The sequence below is a fragment of the Pyrus communis genome, chromosome 2 (assembly GCF_041283825.1).
Source record: "Pyrus communis isolate YQ-2024b chromosome 2, ASM4128382v1, whole genome shotgun sequence".
In the NCBI taxonomy this organism is placed as follows: domain Eukaryota; kingdom Viridiplantae; phylum Streptophyta; class Magnoliopsida; order Rosales; family Rosaceae; genus Pyrus; species Pyrus communis.
The window spans coordinates 17039733-17061666 of NC_142566.1; the positions used below are offsets into that span (position 1 = coordinate 17039733).

At 36.0% G+C, this 21934-nt stretch overlaps 2 protein-coding genes and 2 long non-coding RNA genes across 4 annotated transcripts; 3 read left to right on the plus strand and 1 right to left on the minus strand.

Moving 5' to 3' along the window:
* Positions 1-3786: 3786 nt before the first annotated feature.
* LOC137746553 (phytosulfokines 3-like) lies at positions 3787-4331 on the plus strand. The gene is made up of 2 exons (XM_088677432.1): positions 3787-3949; positions 4073-4331. Exons 1-2 carry the CDS (start codon positions 3827-3829, stop codon positions 4202-4204), a joined length of 255 nt encoding a protein of 84 aa, XP_088533558.1. The 5' UTR covers positions 3787-3826; the 3' UTR covers positions 4205-4331.
* A 5801-nt stretch (positions 4332-10132) lies between these two features.
* On the plus strand, positions 10133-12882 carry LOC137747392 (uncharacterized). Its single transcript, XR_011069960.2, has 2 exons — positions 10133-10377; positions 12137-12882. It is a non-coding gene; the product is annotated as an uncharacterized LOC137747392 (long non-coding RNA).
* Positions 12883-13536: 654 nt separating this feature from the next.
* Positions 13537-17316, minus strand: LOC137747871 (protein PHLOEM PROTEIN 2-LIKE A10). Its single transcript, XM_088684910.1, has one exon. It carries the CDS (start codon positions 15195-15197, stop codon positions 13914-13916), a length of 1284 nt encoding a protein of 427 aa, XP_088541036.1. The 5' UTR covers positions 15198-17316; the 3' UTR covers positions 13537-13913.
* Positions 17317-18413: 1097 nt separating this feature from the next.
* Positions 18414-20469, plus strand: LOC137729544 (uncharacterized). The gene is made up of 3 exons (XR_015952045.1): positions 18414-18714; positions 19960-20021; positions 20112-20469. It is a non-coding gene; the product is annotated as an uncharacterized LOC137729544 (long non-coding RNA).
* The last annotated feature ends 1465 nt before the right edge of the window (positions 20470-21934 follow it).

The window sequence follows — 21934 nt, forward strand, 5'->3', positions numbered from 1 at the left end:
TTTCATGGTTTAAGTTTTTATTTTATTATTATTATTATTATTATTATTATTATTTGTAAGTGCATACAAGCATGCTTCGCCATTTAAATGTTAAATGCATGTAGTATGTTGCTTAATGAACTTAGTTTATCAAATATTTTCCTTCATCAACTTTGTTGAGATCGACCATTTTTGTTTCGCATGACACGAAAACCTAATCCGATTGAGGATTAAATAAGTATCCTATATTCTTGGAGATTCCTACATTCCAAGATATCCATTAGGGCTCAAATTTGGGAGGTTAACAATGACCAATGTGGTCGGCCCTTGGTGGGCTTAGGGTTGAAATGATAAGAACTGAATAACAAGATTTAAGTGGTTTACCCTTGAAAACTTGACTATGTCCACTATGGTGCTCGAATATACTGAATAAAGGTTACAAATATCGGTCAAAATAATCTGGTCTCTTTTCTCTCTCTTTTTGTTCGATAATTCGTAAGGAGGACTCCATATATAAGTCCTTAATGAGCCCTAAGTTTCTGGGCTCAAGTCTTCCAATACCTTTGCATTTAATGCACCAAGTATGTAGACGTGACCTGCTAGCTGCCCCACCGCTCTTTAGTCGACACGTGGTGAAGAAATGACTTTCGTTAAGGTCCACTTGCTTGTTATCTTAGGACAATGCATACCGAGCGCCTTGCTCGGCTCTAGGGTTTGTGGGAACTCATGCCCAGCACTTCATCAGTCAGCCTTTATGTCCCTTCATAGGCTCTTACTCTTGTTGATAGCTACCATGTGGCCTGGGATTGGTGTCCGAGTAGGCCTGCTCTTGGGACTTCGTGCTATAAAGTTGTCAGTATGTCAACTTGCCATCATGACCAAAAAAGTACTTTATGCGGAAGCAGTCGGCTTCATTGCTAGGCAAACAAGACCACCAAGTAGTTGTCTTGCAGTTTTGTTGGGCCTTGGTCTTTCTTCCTTAGGGCCTATACTATTTTAGGAGTTGGAAAGGGCCATGTGTTAACAATATCCTTTTGGATTATCCCAGTATAATATGGATTTCATATCCTAAAAGGTCTCTCTTTTAACTAGTATAAATATACACTTTTAGTATTCTCTAGTAACGCAATCACATACTCTGTTCTCTTGCCCATTGCCCGAGTCTCATATATTTCTTACTAACTTGATAGTTAGAGAGACTTGGCTGGTACACTAGTGCCAAAGTTGTCTTACATGTGTATTTTCTTTTACATGTTGTCGAGTTTGTTCCTCTCCTCCACACGGTGGTGCACGAATTTGGTCCAATACTCGGCTTTAGTGGTGGTGTTGTGTGTGCTTTCGATGCTAGATTTGTCGTGTCTATTGTCTTTGTTACAAAATTGTACTATGTACACATAGTTCTTGTGGTAGTTTTGTGATAGCATGTAGGGGTTTAACTTATTTGTCAGTTGCGCAAATTAACCTCTAGATTAAAAAATTGATGATTGGAAAAATGTACTCATATAACACATTCGTGTATTTGTTTGGTTCGTATTAATAAAATTATTTGATCGTTGCTAGTAAAAAAAACAAAAGGAATTTCAACTTCGAAATCTTTTGACTCATTCAAGTACTGCCTTTCGGCTGCACAAAACCCTAAACATATATGCATGCCTTAAACTCTGCATTATTCTCTTTATTTACTTCATTTTGCTGGAATTTGTAACCGTCTTTGGTCAAATTCAGTAAAGAAAGGTAAATTTTTTTCTGTTCTCTTGCTTCATTAACACAAACATGATTATTGATTCTAAAAAAAAATCTGTGTAAATTAAGATCAACTTGTACTTTCATTAACCTAAATTATTTCTTCTGTCAAATTAGTACGGCACAAGTGGCGCAATTGATTATGTTAATTGATTGTTGTTAGACTGCGAGTGTGTGGATGGAAGAAAATATATTACTACATATCGTATTATTCTTACTTTGTTTCGTGATGCAATGGTTTTTCCTCATGTATCAAATATATATTATATCACTCCTTAGTTTGAAGTCGGCTCTGTTTAATTACTTAATTATAGTGATACTTGATGTATAATAGACAAAAGGCTGGTATTGTAAGAAAAACTGTTAGAGGAGGAACCCTTTTTTCATGAATTGAGTCAACACAGGTATCATTACGCGTAATTAATCTCAAGATCCAAGACACTGAAGTCGAACGGCATAAATACTTGGTGCTGCAAAAAAAAAAAAAAAAAAGAAAAAAAAAGGAAAACCATGCATGCACATGTCATGGTGACTTACAACATGACTGCAATACGAAAGAATGAATAACGTTGTAGAATATGACTGTCTAATGGTTTTGATTCTTTTGAATAATCAACCAGAGTAAAAAGCTAAAGAACATTCCAGTGTCGCCGACCACTACTTTCGGTGAGATTAAATCCATCTAAAATTTTTTTGTGACATTCCTGGAACCCATTTTGTTTGTTGACACCTTATCATTTATTTGAACTCCACTTAATATATTGTTAACTTTTTTACTTATTTTTTCAACAAAAAATAAAAACTAAAGATAAATTAAGTCCAATGACATGTGTCATTTAAGTATATAGGTCATAGAGAAACCGCAAAGAATTTTAGGTGTAGAAGATTTGAACTCAATTTCGATATAATCCTTAAAGATCTCTTCTTTGACTGTTAAATGGTTAATGTATTAAGTAAAAGTCAAATCCTTCAAGCTAGTGAAAAAATAGAACATAGAAGTATTGCCGCGGGAGAGGAAAACGGGGCCGACCTTTGGCTATCCCACATCAGTGGGGTAACTCAAAAATAGTGACTTTAAATAGGATTATCTCATTCTAATTAATACCGAAGTTTTTTGTGTCAAATCCTTATAACTGATGGATTAGACATGTAATAATTAGAGTGGCCTCCTGGACCCGTCAATCTGAAAATTTCAACACCGACTCAAAAGAACATTCTAATTCCAGAATAGAGAATACGGGAAACAATAGTACCATAGGGTATATGCCATAACAAGTGAGGATTGATATAAGCTTCTCCAAACTTAATTACCTTATAACACATTGTAAAAAACGTTTTTCAAACACTCATTGCAAGGAACATGTGTTTCGCATACAAAATCATGTGTTAATCACTAAGTATTGTAATTATAAAACAGATGCAGCGTGCAATAGATGCACGCAATTTTTCTTATGCATGCAAATTATTTTCAAAATCTAACATCAAACTGAATTATACTTTATTTTGCTTGAAGTATGACACCATTAGCTAAATATCTTTTTCTTCTTCAGTTTATTCTAACCGACAAGGAATCATTTTTGGATTCGTTGGCCTCTTTCTTGTTTAATGACCGAAAAACCTCTTCAAGTTGTTCAAGTGTAGGTCGGCTAAGCCATTAATCTACCAACAAAATGCAATGAAACAAATCCCCGGCGATATCAGCAAGACGAGTTTCACACCTTTTTATGTTTGATTCATACTTCTTTCAGCGGTCGCTTTTTTTTTTTTTTTTTTTTAACCTACCAATTAATTAATTTGGTCATAAGCTAGAATTGCATGAAAATAATAATCAAAATTTGAAAGAAACAGAAATAGTCTGCCTTTAATTTATTATGTTATATCCAATACAATGTGGTCTATTACGTACAAGACGTTTGGGTCCATAAAATTCTGCTACATAAAGTCGTCCTTCTATCGCCCTTAGTTCACACAATCATAAAGCCTAAAATGGTCATCTTGTTATCCCATTTCCATAAATTTATTAAATCTCTCATTCGGTGTATACCAAGCTCTATATATACCCCTACCCGTTTCATATAGCAGTAGTACAATAACACACAGAGAAATGGCCGGATCAGTTAAAGCCCTCTTCTTCTTAGCTCTCGTCCTGTGCTCTACTTTATTAGTCTATGCAGCAAGACCAGAACCAGCTTTTTCAGCAGTCAATTATGCGAAAACCCGACTCGAGGTTTGTTAAGTTTTAACGTTTTTATAGTGTTTTAGTATTACACAGTGATGTCTTTATACTGTTTTAGTACTGAGATTATGAGTTTGATATATAGTTTTGTGTGTGTGTGTGTGTGTTAATTAGGGTGTTGAAACAGAACAGGTTGATGAGGTGATGGGTGAGAGCTGTGAAGGAGTTGCAGAGGAGGAGTGCTTGATGAGAAGGACTCTGGCTGCTCATGTCGATTACATCTATACACAGAAGCATAATCCCTGAAGTTTCTTTGTTAACTACATGTATTGTGATTATGTACTGAATATGTATGAAATACTTGTTTGTAATAACAAGAAATATTCAGAGCAGTTTAGCCTAATTAAAGTTTCCCGTGCTTTTTCTTTCTCCATCATACTCTCTAGTAATGCATACAGTAAATTTGAACTATTGATCGGTTTGGTTCTGGCTCAAATGTATCATCCAAAATTTATATTTTGACAAAATATGTATCTGGCGACATATGTTTAGTAAGAGAATGTTACAAAATTAGTCCTGGAAAAGAACACATAAATGTGAAACTTATATATTTAATTCATTGCCAAAGTAGTAAAGAATGATGTATTGGAGTTTGAGACCCTCTTGTCCCATATTGGTCAACTGTATTTTTTCACTAGACTTTATATAGGCTTATTCCTTTTTTCATAGTAATTAGAACTTGGACCATTTGGAAATGGATTGAAGGCTTGGGCCTTATAGTTGTGTGGATTAGACTTGATGATTATACTATAATATTAATATTAATTAATCAAGACAAGGGCCTTAGCCCTTGGGGCCAAGGAATTAAAATTAATTTGATCAATTAGTTTTAATTTCGAATTAAGTTTTTAATTAAATTAATTGAAAACGTTTTGATTAATAGACACAACTCTGTGGAAAGAGTTGTATCTTTTTGGAAAGAGCTGTGTAGCTTCAGATATATCCAAAAGGTGTTTGAAGAGGTATGAAAGAGCCTATATAACTGGAGTCCTCATTTCCATCAATCATTATCTTTTCTTCTTCCTCCTTATCTTCCGTACAAACTTTCCAGAGAGTAAACACACAAAGCAATTCGCTAGAGTTCTATAATCCAGTGCGGGTTGTAGAATTAGGTAGTTGTATCATGGTCGAGCAGACGTTGTAGAACCACAAGCACACGAGTGGGACGGAAATACTGTTCGAATGACATAACGTTTGCGCTAGCCTCTACCTTCAATTCATTCAAGTTAGTATCATATTAATTTTTGTAATTATTGTGTTATGCATTCTGTATTGCAAGTATTTGTGAATAATAAAGTATAAGTATTTTAGTTTTATACATCTGTTATTTTATTGTTTCTAAATTGTTCTCCAACATGATGTTCTGTTATTATTGCCCAGTAAAGAATGATATAAAAAAATAAGCCAACCATAGGTCATGAATCCCTGCTTATACGACCATTTACTATTAACCTTCAGTAATCTAGATTTATATTTTGTTTTTCTGGTAATCTTGATAGTCCGTCAGCATGAGGCCCCAGACCATGCAATGTAGAAACTTTATCTTCCAGAATGTATCTTGAACTTTTCCGCATGCAGCATTTTACAGACTGTTATAATTACATCACCACATATAAAAAGGAAGTGTTATTGACATTTCAAAAATCTCATTTTACATTTATCATAATTGTATTTTTCTTTCCAAATATAGAAAGTTTGAAGTATAGAATGAGATTTTTTTAGTGCCAATAACAATTGCCTATATAAAATTATCGTTTTCTTTTTAAATGAAACAGTACATGGTCTGTTTAAAACCAACCATCTGTTTATTCTTCTCAGAAGCTAGCTGCTGCTTTCAAACTTCCTACTTTTGCTTTTATCAAAGCTTAATTAAGAGTTTTACCAAGAAAACCAAAAAAAAAGCTTAATTAAGAGTTACCTGGGAAGGGGTGTAGATCCTCTCCGGATCCTCTCATTGGGATTCCAAGGATCAATGCATAGTAACCGCTTATAAAAAATCGTGCGATCACAATCCTCTTCGAATCCTTTCATTGGGATTCCAGGGATCAATGCATAGTAACCGTTCATAAAAAATCGTGCGATCACAATTTTTTTTTTTTTATATTTTTACGCAAAACAAGATTGTTTTACTTTTAAATATATAAAAAATATTCAATTATGAACAGTTACTATGCATTGATCTCCAGTATTCCCAGTGAGGGAATCCGGAGAGGATCTGAATCCCCTGGGAAGTAACCAATAGAAGTGAGTGTGGTTGAACTGCGTGTGAATTGAATGCTTTCCCCTTCCTCATCTCTACACCAGTAAGAAATTCATGAATGTCTGCAACCGCTTAAAGTAATTTCAGTTGGGGTTCATTTAATTTTCTCCAAAGATGAAAATCAACAAAAAAACATGAATTGTTCTCATCAGTGATAAATTGGACAACGTCCAACTCAAAAGTTATAAGTTATTAGGTGAAAGTATTTATGTCATTCATAGTACATTACATAGATCATTCTATCTGTTCTTATCTACGCAATTTCTGGTTTCTAACATAAGCTATCTATACTAGAACTCATGGATGATATATTTTTGTGTTGTACAATAAATCTTTGAACAAGATTAGAGAACCCTTAGATTTCTTTCTTCTTTTGTTTTTGTTGATTAAACATGAAAAATGAGAAGTTGTGATTTACTACCCACCTATTAAGGCTTGGATGTGCCGTACAAACCTGAGGGGCTTAAGACATGCTTAATGTGACTTCAATATGAATGATAGTAAATCTCTCTCCTCTAACTTATTTTCCACACAACCAATCACTTTAGTTCTTACAAACTCACACCACTACAAGTACAAACTATTTAGGCAAGGTATAAATTAACCAAATTAAATATTTTTGTTCTTTTAACTCTGCAGTTGAACTCCAAAGCTGAGACAAATCTAAATTTGTTTCCATACCAATGGTTACAATGTACACATATACTTGTATTAAAAAGTCATATATATAATCATGTTGGTAATTTTTTCTCAAAAAAAGCTTAGATGGTATTGTAGGTAGGCTCATATATAACCAATAAGAAGCCCTTAGATAGTTTTTAAGCATGCATGTTGTTTGGGGTTTCAATATTCCAAAATCTGAAAAAATAGTTCTGACCTTTGCTAGTGGAGTTTGGCTTTTTTACATCACTAAACTAAAATTAAATCAGAGACGAATGACCTTTGCTAGTGGAGTTTGGCTTTTTTACAGCACTAAACTAAAATTAAATCAGAGACGAATGAAGTTAGTTGGATTGTAACTACATAAACATGATGGCCCTCCTCTCCCACTTTCCACTACCACCACTCTATATAGCTTTTTTGACTGTGACTATTCACACTGCACGCGGCATTGCATCAGTTTGAACTTTATCTGCAAGTCGCAAGGCTCCCAAGTCTAAACGCGTACAAAGTCTATAAAAATTGATCAATGATCAAACAATGAAGTAAACAGAATTTTGATCTCAGACAGAGTATTACATTGTTCTAGACAAGCATGTTTTTCGTGTTGGCGGGACGCACTTGGATGGTTTGCAAGATTTTGGTGGTAAAGTCCATATTAAAACTAATAGAATGTGGAAGCTCATTCACCTTTGACCTTCCTTGTATTCAACTGCCTCAAGATAGTACGTACTAGATTTGCAACTTGTCCATGCGCGTACGACCATCCCATGCTCTATACATTACGTAGGTATGGATGGTCCTCCAATTTTCAGTCGATTAAAAATAGAGGCCAGGAAGAATCTAAATGATGTAGTTAAAAATGGAAAAGTGCAATAAGATAAATTGGACATAAAGTAGATGCATGGGTGGGGGTCGACGGCTATGATCTTCAATATCTCTTTTATATCATGATCTACTACTAATCAACATCGATAGTATCTTAAGTTTAGAGTTAGAGATTCAATCCAACTACTAATGATATATCATAAACTTAACCACATGTTTCCCTCTTTCGGACTGGGTTGGGCAGCTTAGAAGAGGAAACTAATAGGGTGTAGGATTTTTCAATTTGTGGTCCCAGTTCGGGTTTAATCGTGACTAAAGATCGGCTCTCTATGGTAACATGTCTAGCCTAAAAGTCACGCCCCAAAATCAAGTACGTAACATTGTCGTGAATATAAAAGTACACAAGAATATAAGGCCCAAGCATTCAGAAGATTCTTAAAAATTCAATGTAAATGGTGCTTGGGAGAAGGACGAAGAGGTTGAGTGTGTAGGAGTCGTTGTTCGTGACTCTATTGAAAGCTTTGTTCGATGGTTTAGCATGTTTTAATAATGTTTTTTTATCCCCAGCTCGTCAGACATTAGTTGCAAGGGAGAACTTTGGCGTTGTACAAGGGCCTTATAAATTTTCCGTAGTGAATCACTTTTAACCCTGATTTGGTATTAAGGTGATTTAAAAAAAAAAAGTGGGTATAAAAAAAAAATTGGGAGCTTTTTTATGTTTGGTAAACTTTCAATTTCAATTTTTTTTTCACAATTTTGAATGAAAAAAAAAAAACAAAAAACAAAAATAGCAAAAGACAGCTTTTGAAAAACCGACTTTTCAACTTCTGCGCAAACCTCTTTTCTAATAGGTGTTGAGCGCTTTAATGAAACTTTCATGCACCCAAAATGACCTTAAGCAATTAAATAATTTACAATTACACAAGACGCTTTTATCATCTTCCATTTTTGAAGAGCTGTTTCGGAATCCGTCAGAGTCGAGGCGGTGATGTAGCGGGCAAGATTGCACCAACCTTCTCTGTCCACGGCGGCGCTAGATGCCTCTCACGATGGTGATATCCAGTCTACCTCTGATGGTAATACCCCCACAACCCAATTGAACTAACAAAATCCCATATGGAATTACCAACACTCCGAAGCTCGAACACTCACCTTCCATGCCGAGACTAGATATTTTTTTGAGGTCGTTCAAGATCGTGAGGCCGTACTTCAAGACCTTGGAGTGGCGGACCTTGAGCTTTTGGACCAAGCAAAGCTATCCAGGCCCCTCCTTCATTATCGACCTGGTTTTTGAACCTGCAATCTGACCCGCCAACGAACCATCCAGCACCGAGGAAATTTTTTTAGGATTTCAATTGAGAAAGAAAGATATCGCACGGAGAGAGGAAGATTAAGAACGAAAATGTGAAATGGGTTGGAGCGGCGGAAAGGACAAGAACGTGAAAGAAAAGAGAGCCACGTGAGAGAAAGAGGGTTTGAGAGGAGCTTCTAGAAAAATGTGGACTGATTTTAATTATGGTAATAACACAAAAAAAAATAGGGATTTAAATAATAAACTAGTTTAATTTTTTTATAAAATAACCATTAGTGTTGGAGATGCTTACGATAAAGAGTAATAGTTGTATAGTAAATATATATTATAAATGTTGGATTATATGTTGAATATTGGATTATGATTTCTTGTTAAATGTTGGATTATATGTTTAAGATAAAGTTTATAAATATTTTTCTTTTAAAAATAAAGTATATTTAGTAATTCACCTTTATTTGTTAAGAAAATTGAATTAATGTCACATCTAGTTTTATACCCTTTTTGGTCATTTCACACAGTCACAACTGTTTTACATAAAAGTTTACCAAACACTATAATATTTTTTTTTTTTTTTTTTCAAAAACACTTTTACAAAAAAGTTTACCAAACACTCTGCTGTTTTATTTCACAGCTGCTTATTGTTACAGCACAGCAGAAACAATTTTTTTTCAAAACACAGCAATACCAAACTAATCCTTTCGGCTTTAAAGATTTGAATTCAAACATTACTAGCATTGACTATGTCAAAGATGAATTTTTTTCCATTACATGTCACTGGTTACTCATATTTTGTCATGTCAGTGGTGAGAAGTTTCATGCCAATGAAGTTACACATTATTTTACTCGTTTTGTATTTTAAATTCACCAAGTTACGATAATAAGAATTCAAAATTGAGTGCAGAGTACATAATACAAAAATCAACTCGACTAAATTCACGTATGCACCCTAGTTTTCTTCAAGGAAAGGGTTGGATCCCTTTCGTCAAATCTACCCAATCAATCAATCCTAAAGGTGCCCCCTAACTTTTAAAGGGATCCTCTATTTACAGACGTTGACTCAAATTTCAAGGATCCGAATTAGGTGAATGAGTGGATTAGTGGAAGAGATCCAAAGAAATCCTTTCCTTTCTCTAAACGGGGTAAAGTTGTCTTTGAATGAAACATGCGGCAAACCGGGGGAAAGCCGATTTCTTCCCAAAAGTTGCAGCGAACCGGTCTAAATTAAACCCTCAAAAGCAAGGAGCTGAAAACCCCTGAATTTTGGCAAGCATACAAATTGCAACAAGAACCAGAGTGTTTTGTACAGAAAATGTTTCGAAGACGATTCCTCTCGTTTCCTTTGGTAATTGGAGCAGCCGTGTAAGTCCCTTTCTTTACAATTCAAGTCGAGTTTGTTGATTATCAAAATGGAGTAATACCCTTTATGTCATACTGTGTTCATCGGCGGTCCTGCACTTTCTTTATCTCTCAGAACGCTCCATTTGGTGTTTGGGTCTTGGCCCAGATTGATTTGCAGATGCATACATGATTTTTTTGTTGATTCATTGCTGAAGGATCCATGGCAGTTTGTGCTGTTTTTGTTTAAAAGCGTTTGGGTGTGATTTGGTGAAGAAGTTAAGTACTTACTTGGGTCTCTATATTACCTGCCTGAAGTTCTGATATTGTTAATTTTGTGATCGATTGACATAGCCAACTCGATATGTGAAGTGGTAGGAAACGGCAATGTGGAAGTTTGGAATGTGCAGTAGTTGCAGATAAATCGATAAAAAGGGAAAACAAACCTTTATGTGGTGTTTCTTATTGTTTATCATGGTCTGTGTATTGGTATAAGATGAGACATTTGTATTTAGAGAGCCAAGACATGAGTAGTTCCTTCTATGTAGCGCTTCGTAGGCAATACATAACGTGGCTTTCAATGCTGTGCTCGTAGGACAGCTATGTGCAGTTCATGAGTAGTTTCTACAATGACAATGATTGTTTACAGGAACATTTTTTTCTCATGTGTAGATTGTTTTGCTTTATTTATTTATAAGTTTTAGTTTGTTTCGTCATTTGCCTTTCCTTTACATTTTGTAACGGTAATCCCTGCATGAAATTGATAGCCGAGATCCTAACAGGGTAACATGATGAGTTATTTTTGATCCCTGCATGAAATTGATGTATTCGAACGTGCAACTGTCTGTTTATTCCTATGGAAAAATTCTGGCCATTAGCAACTTCTTGCAGGTTCCACTGTCTTATTTCCATTCATGAGGCATATAAAGTATTTGATATTATGGAACCACTAGGTCCACAACGAAGTAATGATAGTCTGTAGCCTTTCTTTCATTCTGGCATCTATTTACTGGATTAGTGAGGCTACTCTCTCGTGACAGAAGTACTTCAATCTCTGTGTTTGTGATTGTGATTGTGCTGGGGTTTTTTAAGTTCTTAACTGCAAGCATAGTCTTGTAGCCTGTTTTCGTTCTCCTATCTCTTCACTGGATTGGTGAGGTTACTGAATCCTTGAGATAGGGATAGGGAGATCTTGAAGCATTCAGGTACACAAAAAGTGCAGTGACTTTCATAGAAGCAATTGAATTACCAAAAACAACTGCATCTTATTTACACTTATTTCCAGATTGTGTATATTGTTCGTTTTACTGCAGATATATACGAATGAAGAATCTGTATTTTGTGTTGACATTCCTTGACAACCCAATATTTGCATTACATCCCATTGGTTCTTTTTGTGTAATTTGTTGATCTTGTTACTGTGTTATCTGTCCTTTGTGTGTAGAGAAAATGATCTGACATTAAGGCTAGGAGACCTTCAATCATCTAGTTGATTGTTAATGAGAGAATCATTAAAAGAATTGCATTTCGTATCAGATAGCAATTTGAGCTTAGTTTATTTTCTTGCCTGAATTTCAGCTATGAATGGCCTAACAAAGTTTTAAGATTTACCCTTTTTCATTTAATATAGCGCCCCGAGAGCCATGGTACTTGGTATCCTGTTCGTGTACCTTAATATTTTCCCCTCCATTTTTCAGTCAGCTATAGAAACTTGTATGCATATTTGTGATCTGATTTTGAGTGACATTCAAGCTAACCCGATGATTGTACATGAAATTTGCAGGATTGGAGTTGTTTCAGGCAAGGCAATATTTGGACCCCCACTTGATGAGTACTGGAAAAAGAAGCAGCAGGAAGATGCAGCGGCAAAGGAGACTGATGCAAACTCAAGTTAACCAATGTATACTGAAACTTCTCATGTTTGGTCGTTTCATAGAGTAAAGCGATGGGATGGGAATTGTTAATTCATTTGTTTGCATTTAAACAGTAGGATCATGGCAAACAGCTAATTTTTTTGAACATGTTATGCGTGGGATCCCGTACGTTTTGTTGGGATGGAAAACGGGATACTAACATGACCAGAAACCGATGTTGTTGGACTATCGATCACAATCGTGTGTGTGGATATGTCTCAGAGAAGGGATGGAATGATTAAGCGTTTGAATGAATTTCCTCTGACAATGCCATCAGTCTTATATAGACTTGTACGGAAGAGGCATGAAGATGTCTACATAAAACTGATGCCATTGTCAGAGAAAATTCATTCCAACGCTTAACCATTCCATCCCTTCTTTAAGACATTCACACACACCATTATGATCGATAATTCAACATCGGTTTTTGATCCTGTTTGTATTCCGTTTTTCAACAAGATTTTTCAGTGTCAGTACACCAAGTGTCATAATACAAGTGATTGGATACTTGAAAGAAAAAAAAAATTCAACCACTTATGTCACAATTGGAGTATCGGGCTGTGTTTCCAATATGCTGAAATTTTTATCCATTTTCCATCATGTTGAGACTGTCATAGTGAGGGTGCTCAAAATCTTTTAATTCAAACAGAGGGTGGCCAAAGTTGAATTCTTGTTGTGGATTGTGACGAAGCAAGTGATCGACGACTACAACTCTTGCAAACCTTGACTGTGTATTTGGTTGGACAATTTCTTGGAAATCTATCGATTAAATCCGGGATGATGATCCAAAATGCCAAGGCAAAACTATCCATAACACGTAATGTAACGACATCACTCTGAGAAAAGATGACATTTATGGATTAGGATTTGGAAATAATATAAGTTTTGTTGACCTGCATGTATTCTAACCTCTCAACCGAATTCGATTTCTTTTCTGTTGTTTCTTCTTACCAACAAGGCAAGCAAGTTCCCTTGCATCAGACATTCAGGTTAAGAACCAAGTTCAAGAGCAAGACTCATTAGAGTTGAGTGATTTTTCTATTGAGAGGATTAGGGATTAGATATTGAAGGAAACTCATCCCTTCTCATCTTCCCATTTTCCGGGATTGCAAGGGGTAAGTTTCCTTCAAAAGTAATCTATCGTCGACCTTAAGTTAGACAAAAAATTTTCATTTCTACCTTCAACGTACCTAAAATATATCAAGTTATCCTATCCACTTTAATTCCAAGCACCAAACAAATGTACAATAAATCAACAACAGTACTAATCTACAAGAATTAAATGGTTGAATATATTTGCAAACAGTCGGAACAAATGAGATGCACAATCATATAAACATGTAATACATAGCAGCAATCATATAACATAAAATTATTATTATGTTCTATAAGTAAGTATACTGTTTATAATTCATCTAAACAACAATGAAGTTTCTTTCTTTTGCAAATTCTGAAACTTTTGATCTCACCAACATTGACCGGTGCAGAGCAGCATGCCATCAAATTTGAATCCACCCAAACATAAATTCTCCTCCGTCGTAAGCAGCAGACTCTAATCAGTTCTTCAATCGAATCAATCCAAATGAAATTTACGGCCTTACACGGAATATGTACAAGCAATTTCCAAATGAGAACATTCATAACAAGCTAAGATGGAACCAATGCCCATGGACTGTCAAGTATGTGCAAACACAGAGACAGAGATATAGTAGCAATAACAGAGGATTTTGCGGCAGCATATCTCGCTACCTCAAGACCCCTTTCCACGGTTTCCTCACGAACAGAATTAACGCATTTTTTCATCCCATTGTTTAGTCTGTCCAACAAAAACTCCAAGAATGATCTGACTGTTTCAGATGTAACCCTCCCGGTGACATCAAGAACAAATCTCCGGTTGCTTGGCACTGCCAAAGTATTGGACACTTTACCAACCCAATCGCTATTGTTCCTCTCATCGTCCACATTTCTTGCCTTTGAACGCATCGATAATGCCTGTTGCCTCAAGACCTCGTCTCTAGCTGGAGTTGAGCCTTCATCGATTGCCAAATAGGAACTCGAATTTGATTTCGAAGGGTTCGCATTTGAAGTTGAATCTGTTAATACTTGGTGAGATGTTCTGATAAGAGCTTCCACCGCGCCATTGCAGACAGACGACAACATGTCTCTCACTTTTGTTTCATGCTTCGGGTTGGTTAACCCAGAAAATATGTCATCATAGGTGTTGATACTCATAGTCTTGTCAAGATAAACAGCAACAGCTGTGCTTACAAATAACTGGATACAATCACCAATCAAATCTCTGAACTTTTCGCTCGAAACCACATCCACCCATCTCGGAACATCATTCATTTCCGACACATAATCGTCCATACTCGACGAATTGTTTGAGTTAGATCCTCCACCAGACTTCCCATCTGAAAAGAAAGCTAATACCAAATTCCTAGCAAAGCTTCCAACAACGACAGAAGCAAAACCCGACCCGGCCTTGGTAAAAAGCTTATCCATAACCTGGTCTGTAAAGCTTGAATCTCCACCATCGCCATCACTCGTTGTTTTTAATCCATAACCCCGCAATACCCCCAAAGTTACAGCCTGTGTGACCGTAACAACAGACTCCGAAAACTCATCACACCTAGCGATTTTCGATAATTGCTTTAAACTGTTTGGAATTTTATCAGAATCAGACTTCAGAAAGTCCTTCAAATCCTTAGACACAACTCCAATTGACTCTGCAGAGTCAGAAACTACTTCAGCTACAGAAACTAATGCCCCTAAAAGCTTTAAAATTCTCTTTCTCTTCTGAGCTACTGAAGGCAAGTGATATATCCTATGCACACCATAACCGGAGAAACCTAAAGCGGCCGCTACAACGAGCCACTTCTTCCTTTTCCGGGCAAAATCGACACCCTTTATCGCCAATTGCAGGTCCATCAAGAATTCAAAATCTCGAGGACCCAGTTTTGATATTTGCTTCAAACTTTCACCAGCTATTTGGTTCCTGCTAAAAGTGTGCAAGGCTTGCGTCTCACGGTGTTGGATTTAAAGAGATAAAGACGAAGTAATTACCTCAGAAAATTTCTATTATTTTCTGGATACCAAACACAAAGGGTCATTGGCTTTTTCAACAAACAGTTGGGGGTCTTTTATCCCAAATTTGAAGACTACGTTGCAGAGAGAGAGAGAGAGAGAGAGAGAGAGTATGCGTGTACTAGTTTCTCTGGTTCTGATTTCTGAAAGGGTTAGAGGTGAGAACGCAAACAATCTTCAGCGTCATTTTCTTTCTTCAGCCACCACCATAAGCAATTTATTTATTGGCCCTTTTATTTTCACACCTAAACTTTACATTATTGCCAAGGATTATTACATTTTTTAATAAAAAAATAAAAAAATTAAAAAGGTCAATTCGTTTTTCTCCTTCAAATGGAGAGAAACTCTCATGTAAGAAGAGATACTTTGTGTTAAACATTTATTGGATAGGTGAAGTACTTTTTGAGCACATTAAAAATATTTATTGGACGACTAATGTTATTACGATTAGCTAAGAGAATTTCTCTCGTTCAGAAGGGGTGCTATGCACACTTTATGATGAATGGGACATCGACATATTTCTTAACACGGCTACCTAGAACGGAATGACGAGAAGTTTGTGTATGCAAGTTTTATGTGACTATTTGACCAAAAAGAAAATAGATTTCCTTTGTGCAGGCCCTTTAAGGGAATAAGTCCTCATTTTATTCAAAAAACGGGGATTAGTTGTGGGACGCACTCAACATCGAACTTCAACGATTCAAACGTCTATTTTTTAAGTCTCAATTCATGGATCATCCTTACAAAAATTCCATTCAATCTGCAACCATTTGCCTATTCAATTATCACGATGAAATTTTAATGTTTTTCTTAGAATAAAGTGTTCGTCAATTTCTTTGAACTCAATTAAATGCCTCAAATATTTCCAATTTCGCTAATATTTTGTAAGGATAATCTATGAAGTTCAACTTGAAAAATGGACGGTTCGGATCCTTCAAGTTCAATGTGATGTGGGCCACAACTAATCCCCTTTAAAAAAAAAAAAAAATTAAATTAAATAAATGGGAATCCCTTCCTTAAGGGCTTCCTCCTTTGTGACTATAAAACCAACTCATGTTTTTTAAAGGTCTAGGTTAGAGTCCTAATGCATGCAATTCCTTTTGGTGGGGGATCTGTAAAAACTAAAAAAGGGGCTAAGACCCCATCTGTAAGTCCTCAAAGAGGCTTGTGTCTGGCCTTATGATGGGGTAACCTTCCCTCCCCCCTAAACCTTTTGTCAGTGGCGGAGCCAGCATGGGGTCATTGGTTGTCCTAGACCCCAACAACTTCAAAAATCTCATGTATATTTGTTAGTGTATTGTATTTACCCCTATAAACAATTAAGACAAACTAAATTACAACCTCCTCCTTCTACTTCTTCTATTTTCTTCTATTATATTTTTATTTCTTTTCTCTCTTCTTGTTTGCAACTCTATTTTGCGCATCATGTGCTCGGTAAAATACTCTAGTTGAAAAGCCTTGACAGGCTTCAACATTACTTTACAGTATCCTGCATCTACCCTCGATAAGTCTCCACAAATAATATTAGTTCTTAACATATGTTGCATAAACTTTCGACATATGTTGACAGGAACTGGCACATGCCTACTAGCTGCTTGACCTAATGAAGCTTTTTTTGTTTATATTATGACCCCATTATTTAAAAATCCTAGCTACACCACTGTTTTTTTTTTTTTTTAATCAAACAATTAGCTAGGTATCATTTTTAGGGTTAGGGTTGAAAATTTTATGAAATTACACAATAAACAAAGAAGAAATTAAGAGGAGGGGGGGGGGGGATCCAAGAACCTTTCTTGACTTGTTTATTAATTCTTAACCGAAAATTTGATTTAGAAGAAATTGAGTTGATAAGAATCAAAATATGAATTTCCATTAGAGTTGTTTATTGAAATTTTCTGAAATTGGAGTAGAAACATTGATTCCATATAAGTTGTTTCACTAATTACCAAAAGAAGAAAGAAAAAAAAAATCATATAAGCTAATTCTATATAAGTTGTTTTTCAGAATGAGAGTAGAAAACCCTACATGACATTGAAAACGTGAAAGTAGCAGCTGAACCAATCTACTATCTATTACTAGGAGCCTCAAAACAATAAGATTCATGACACACATATCCAATTGGAGTACCTTTCTTTCAAGCATTTCTTATAGTTGAGACAATCTTTTGTCATGTCTCCCTCCTTATTGTAGAACATGCATTTGCACTTATCGGTATTTTTCCTTCCTTGTGTACTTAAGAAACACCATTGCCTTTCTTGGCCTTTCCCTTCGCATGTGTCAATCTCTAAGGATAAGCTGAGCTTCAATGTCCCCTCCTGTCCATAATGTGCTCACACACTCTTAGGATTGTCGTGCTTCATGCTGGAAAGCTAATGCATCACGAACGATGCTAGCAAGTCCCTTATTAAGGGACAGTTTGATAACCATTTCATTTTCTATTTTTGGTTTTTACTTTTCATTATTTTGAAAACTAAAAACTGAAATCATTTTTTTACAACTACCTTCAGTTTTTTTTTTTTTTTTTTTTTTTTTCAAATGAAAACTGAAAATCAAAAAAGTAAAAACTCAAGATCAAATTTTGAAAACTCAAGAAAGTAGTTTTCAATTTTCAAAACAGTGAAAACAAAAACTGAAAATTAAATGGCCCTAAGCTCCTCATCTTTTTGCAGTCTTGGGATTGAACCTCCATTGCTATAAGCATTAAATCTCTTCCGCTGCTTCATACAAGCCTTCTTCATGTGTACGATCAGTGGCAGAGCCACCCTAAGACTAGGGTAGGCTCGGGCCTATCCTCAAATTTTATTTTCCTAACAACCTCTACTATCATTAATTAATTTTACCACTATCAACTTGAATTTTTAATTGTATTGGTTAGTGCAATTAACTTCAATCCAACAAATACAAAGCCGTAAATTTTTTACATTAAAGGTTTGAAACTACAGTTCTATACTAAGCCCCAGTTTGGGGTTGAGGTGATTTTTTAAAAAGCTGCCATGAAAAAAAGCTGATAAAGATTTTGGTGTTTGGTAAACATCCCAAAACAGCTTTATTTCAAAGTTTCACATGAAAAAAAGCCAAAAAGTGGAAGCTGCATTTTGCAGCTTCCAGAAGCCGCTTATTTTTCCAAAACGCGGAGCTACAGTACCCAATTAATGAATTTTTTCAATTTACCAAAACTGCCCCCTCCTTTCTCCTTTCTCCTTCTCCCGATCCTACACTCTGCACTCTCTCCTTCTCTGTTGCAAAAAACTCCCGCCGCTGCACTCTACACCCCTCTTCCCTCCCGCCGCTGCACCTCTTCCTCCTCCTCCTTTTCGTTTCTCTCCGTCACTCTCAACGCCACACTGCCGTCGCCTTCCAGGTACCAACTACTCGACTTGCTTTCAATTTTTGCTATAATTAATTAATTAAATTTTTAGGTTAGGGTTTGGCTGCTCTTTTCTTTTGCTGCGTTGCAATTCTTCTTATCCCAGATTTTGTTTCTCATAAAATTTCATACCCTTATTTTGGTTTCCCCAGTTAAACACTACGCTTCGTCACTGAGCTCCGAGTTCGGGGCTCTGTCCCTCTACGGCGGCTGAAATGGAGTCTCCACCTCCTCGGCGATGGCCACGGAGGCTCAGATCTCGACCCAAGACGACAAATTGAAGGATGCTCAGATGGAGGTAGCTGATAAGCCTGAGAAAGTCGTGCTTCCAACCAACGAGTCCTCCGAAAGCCTCATCACAATTCGACACATGGTATTTATTGAAATTTCATTGCTTTGGATTGGATTTATAATTGTGTTATGTTAAATTGAGGTAGGAGTGCTTTCCTGTTGAACTTTAAGACTCTTAGGAGCTTCCCGTTTTTGAAAGTTTGATGCTTTTAATCAACTATTTTCAATTCTACGTTACTAATTGTCACCTGATTCTATTGTGAAGAATGAGGAAGTGAGGATGAAGAAAATAAGAACATAACTTTTCGGTAATTTGAAATTTGATCGAATAGCACATGGAAAAATGGGTGTACAGCAGTACATAAGCTGCGAAAATTTTCATCCTGTTTTTGGGAATGTGAGAAGATACATGGATTTCTATATTTTGATAAAGTGTTGAGGTCGAGCTATGTTCATTTTTTTCTGAATTTCCTTGTAGTTTGGTATTAATGGTGCCTTTTCCGCTGTTATGGTGATGAACTATTTATATGTGTTTGACTGCAGTGTGCACACGTGATGGCCATGACTGTATTTGTGATCAATGAAGCTCTCTGGATCAATTCAATCCACACTTTATCTGTTGTTTTCAGGTGAAGCTCTCTGGATCAATTAGTAGTCAGTACTTGACAGTTAGAAGTGAGGATGAATATTTTCTTGACAGTTAGACAAGTAACAAATCAATCTCGTGGTTAATGGATCCATGCTAAAAATCCTTTTCTTAACAGTTAGAAGTGAGGATGAATATTTTCCGGGTTGAGGCCTTTGCTGATACATTTATCATTCAAGATTAATCTTTTTGCGTATCTGAGCAGAATGCTTATGGTTTTAAAAGTAGTTCATATTATTCAAAAATAACATGTGAAAACAATCACAAAGGCCTGCTTTGACTTCTTGAGTTCTTATCATCAGTGGCAAGTTGGAGAGTGAAGGAGACAGAAAGGATGATCGCCATATGCACTGAACTAAGAAAGGTTCGTTTTAGTTGGCTGCCCTCACACTTGATAGTCCCACACCTTCATATGCTTATTACTTCTCTAACATTTTTCAGACCTAAATTTCAGCTGGGAGCAACTGTTGAAGAGGGACCAGATTACTGCATAATCACACCGCCAGAAAAATTAAACGTGACAGCAATAGACACGTATGATGACCACCGAATGGCCATGGCTTTCTCTCTTGATGCCTGTGGAGACGTTCCAGTTACTATCAAGGATCCCGGTTGTACCAGAAAAACATTCCCCGATTACTTTGAAGTCCTCAGGAAGTTTACCAAGCATTGAACAACGGTTATAAGATATATTTATCTGTAGATAGGGAGAAAGAGGGATCGTCCTTGTGCCTCTACAGCCAAAGCAGTGCAGATGGAAGCCACACTTGTTTCAGTTTCTCTTTATTCCCCTGTAATTTTGGATGATTTGTATTTACGAGTTGAGCTCGTTATTGTTTCTAATATTTGTGATCCGATTCTACACAATAATAGTGATTCATGATTTGATTCATGATTTGGCACTGCACATGATACAAGGGTTTTTCTATCCGTGCTACGGAATCCAAATTTAAACTTTTCTAAGCCTCCAAATGGTAATCTTCATACTTGCTTTGTATTATTATAACATTTTACATGCTTTGTATCATTGCTACAATGGCTCTTCATAACTACATACGGAGGTATACTGAACGTGATCGTCATTTTGATGACCCTAGGGACTATTGTGAAGAGAGCGATAGTAGTGATGATGATGATGAAGAATACCAAAATTATGAAGTTGAAGGATCACATGAGATAGAAGCATTAAGAAATAGAATAGCGGCAAGTTTGATGAATGCATCTAATTAGATTACTTTTAAGTACATTAACAATATTGTACTAATGAATTCTAACTATTCAGTCTAAAATATTTCAATTGAAGTAGTTTGTCATACTAATTAATATTTAAGATAAAGTTTATAAATATGTTTGTTTTACAAATAAAGTATATTTAGTAATTCACCTTTATTGGTTAAGAAAATTAAATTAATGGCACATCTAGTATTATACCCTTTTTGGTCATTTTACACAGTCACAGCTGTTTTACATAAAAGTTTACCAAACACTATCATACTGCTTTTTTTTCCAAAAGCACTTTCACAAAAAAGTTTACCAAACACTCTGCTGGCTTTTTTTCACAGCCGTTTTTTTTCACAGCACAACAAAAGCAGCTTTTTTTCAAAGCACAGCAATACCAAACCAGCCCTAATATTAGTTGATCATATTTTTTATTTCTTGCCTATATACAATTTTTCCATTTGCTTGCAAACTATTATTTTGGTTAATTTCTTATTTCCGTCTATTATATTATCTAGGGTAAATTACAGTTTACCACCTCAGGTTTGAGGTCTATTGCAACCTCATACAACATCTTCAAAACATTTCACTTTCATACCTCATGTACTATTTTATTTCAAAATAATACTTTCGTTAGATCTTCCATCCATTGGTCCGTTAAGAGCTGACATGGTTGCCACATTTATGCCACATGGCTGCTACATTTGTGCCACGTGGCTAACCACTTAATAAAAAAGTTTAAAATAATTAATTAAAAAAAATAAAAAACAGAACCCAGAAACCCATTTCCCCCGACCTCTCTGCTACTCCCACCCTTTCTTCCTCTATCTCCACCTCTCTCCCATGGCCAATTCACCCCAACCCAACCACTGACCCAAAATCATATCAACATAAAATCCATACCTCCCCTTCCATTTCCTCCCATTCATCCACCCACCACCACCATAAACCTCAAAAAACACCACCATGTCAATGTCGGCGTCCAAAGATTCCTCCAATTAAGCAACCTAAAGAATTTTTCTTCACCAAAACCCCAGAAGGACCAACAGATCTCACAGC

Coding starts and splice junctions, on each gene's coding strand:
- LOC137746553 (XM_088677432.1), top strand. CDS start 3,827: ATGGCCGGATCAGTTAAAGCCCTCTTCTTCTTAGCTCTCGTCCTGTGC. Junction 3,950..4,072: donor ATGCGAAAACCCGACTCGAG/GTTTGTTAAGTT, acceptor TGTGTTAATTAG/GGTGTTGAAACAGAACAGGT.
- LOC137747871 (XM_088684910.1), bottom strand. CDS start 15,197: ATGGACCTGCAATTGGCGATAAAGGGTGTCGATTTTGCCCGGAAAAGG.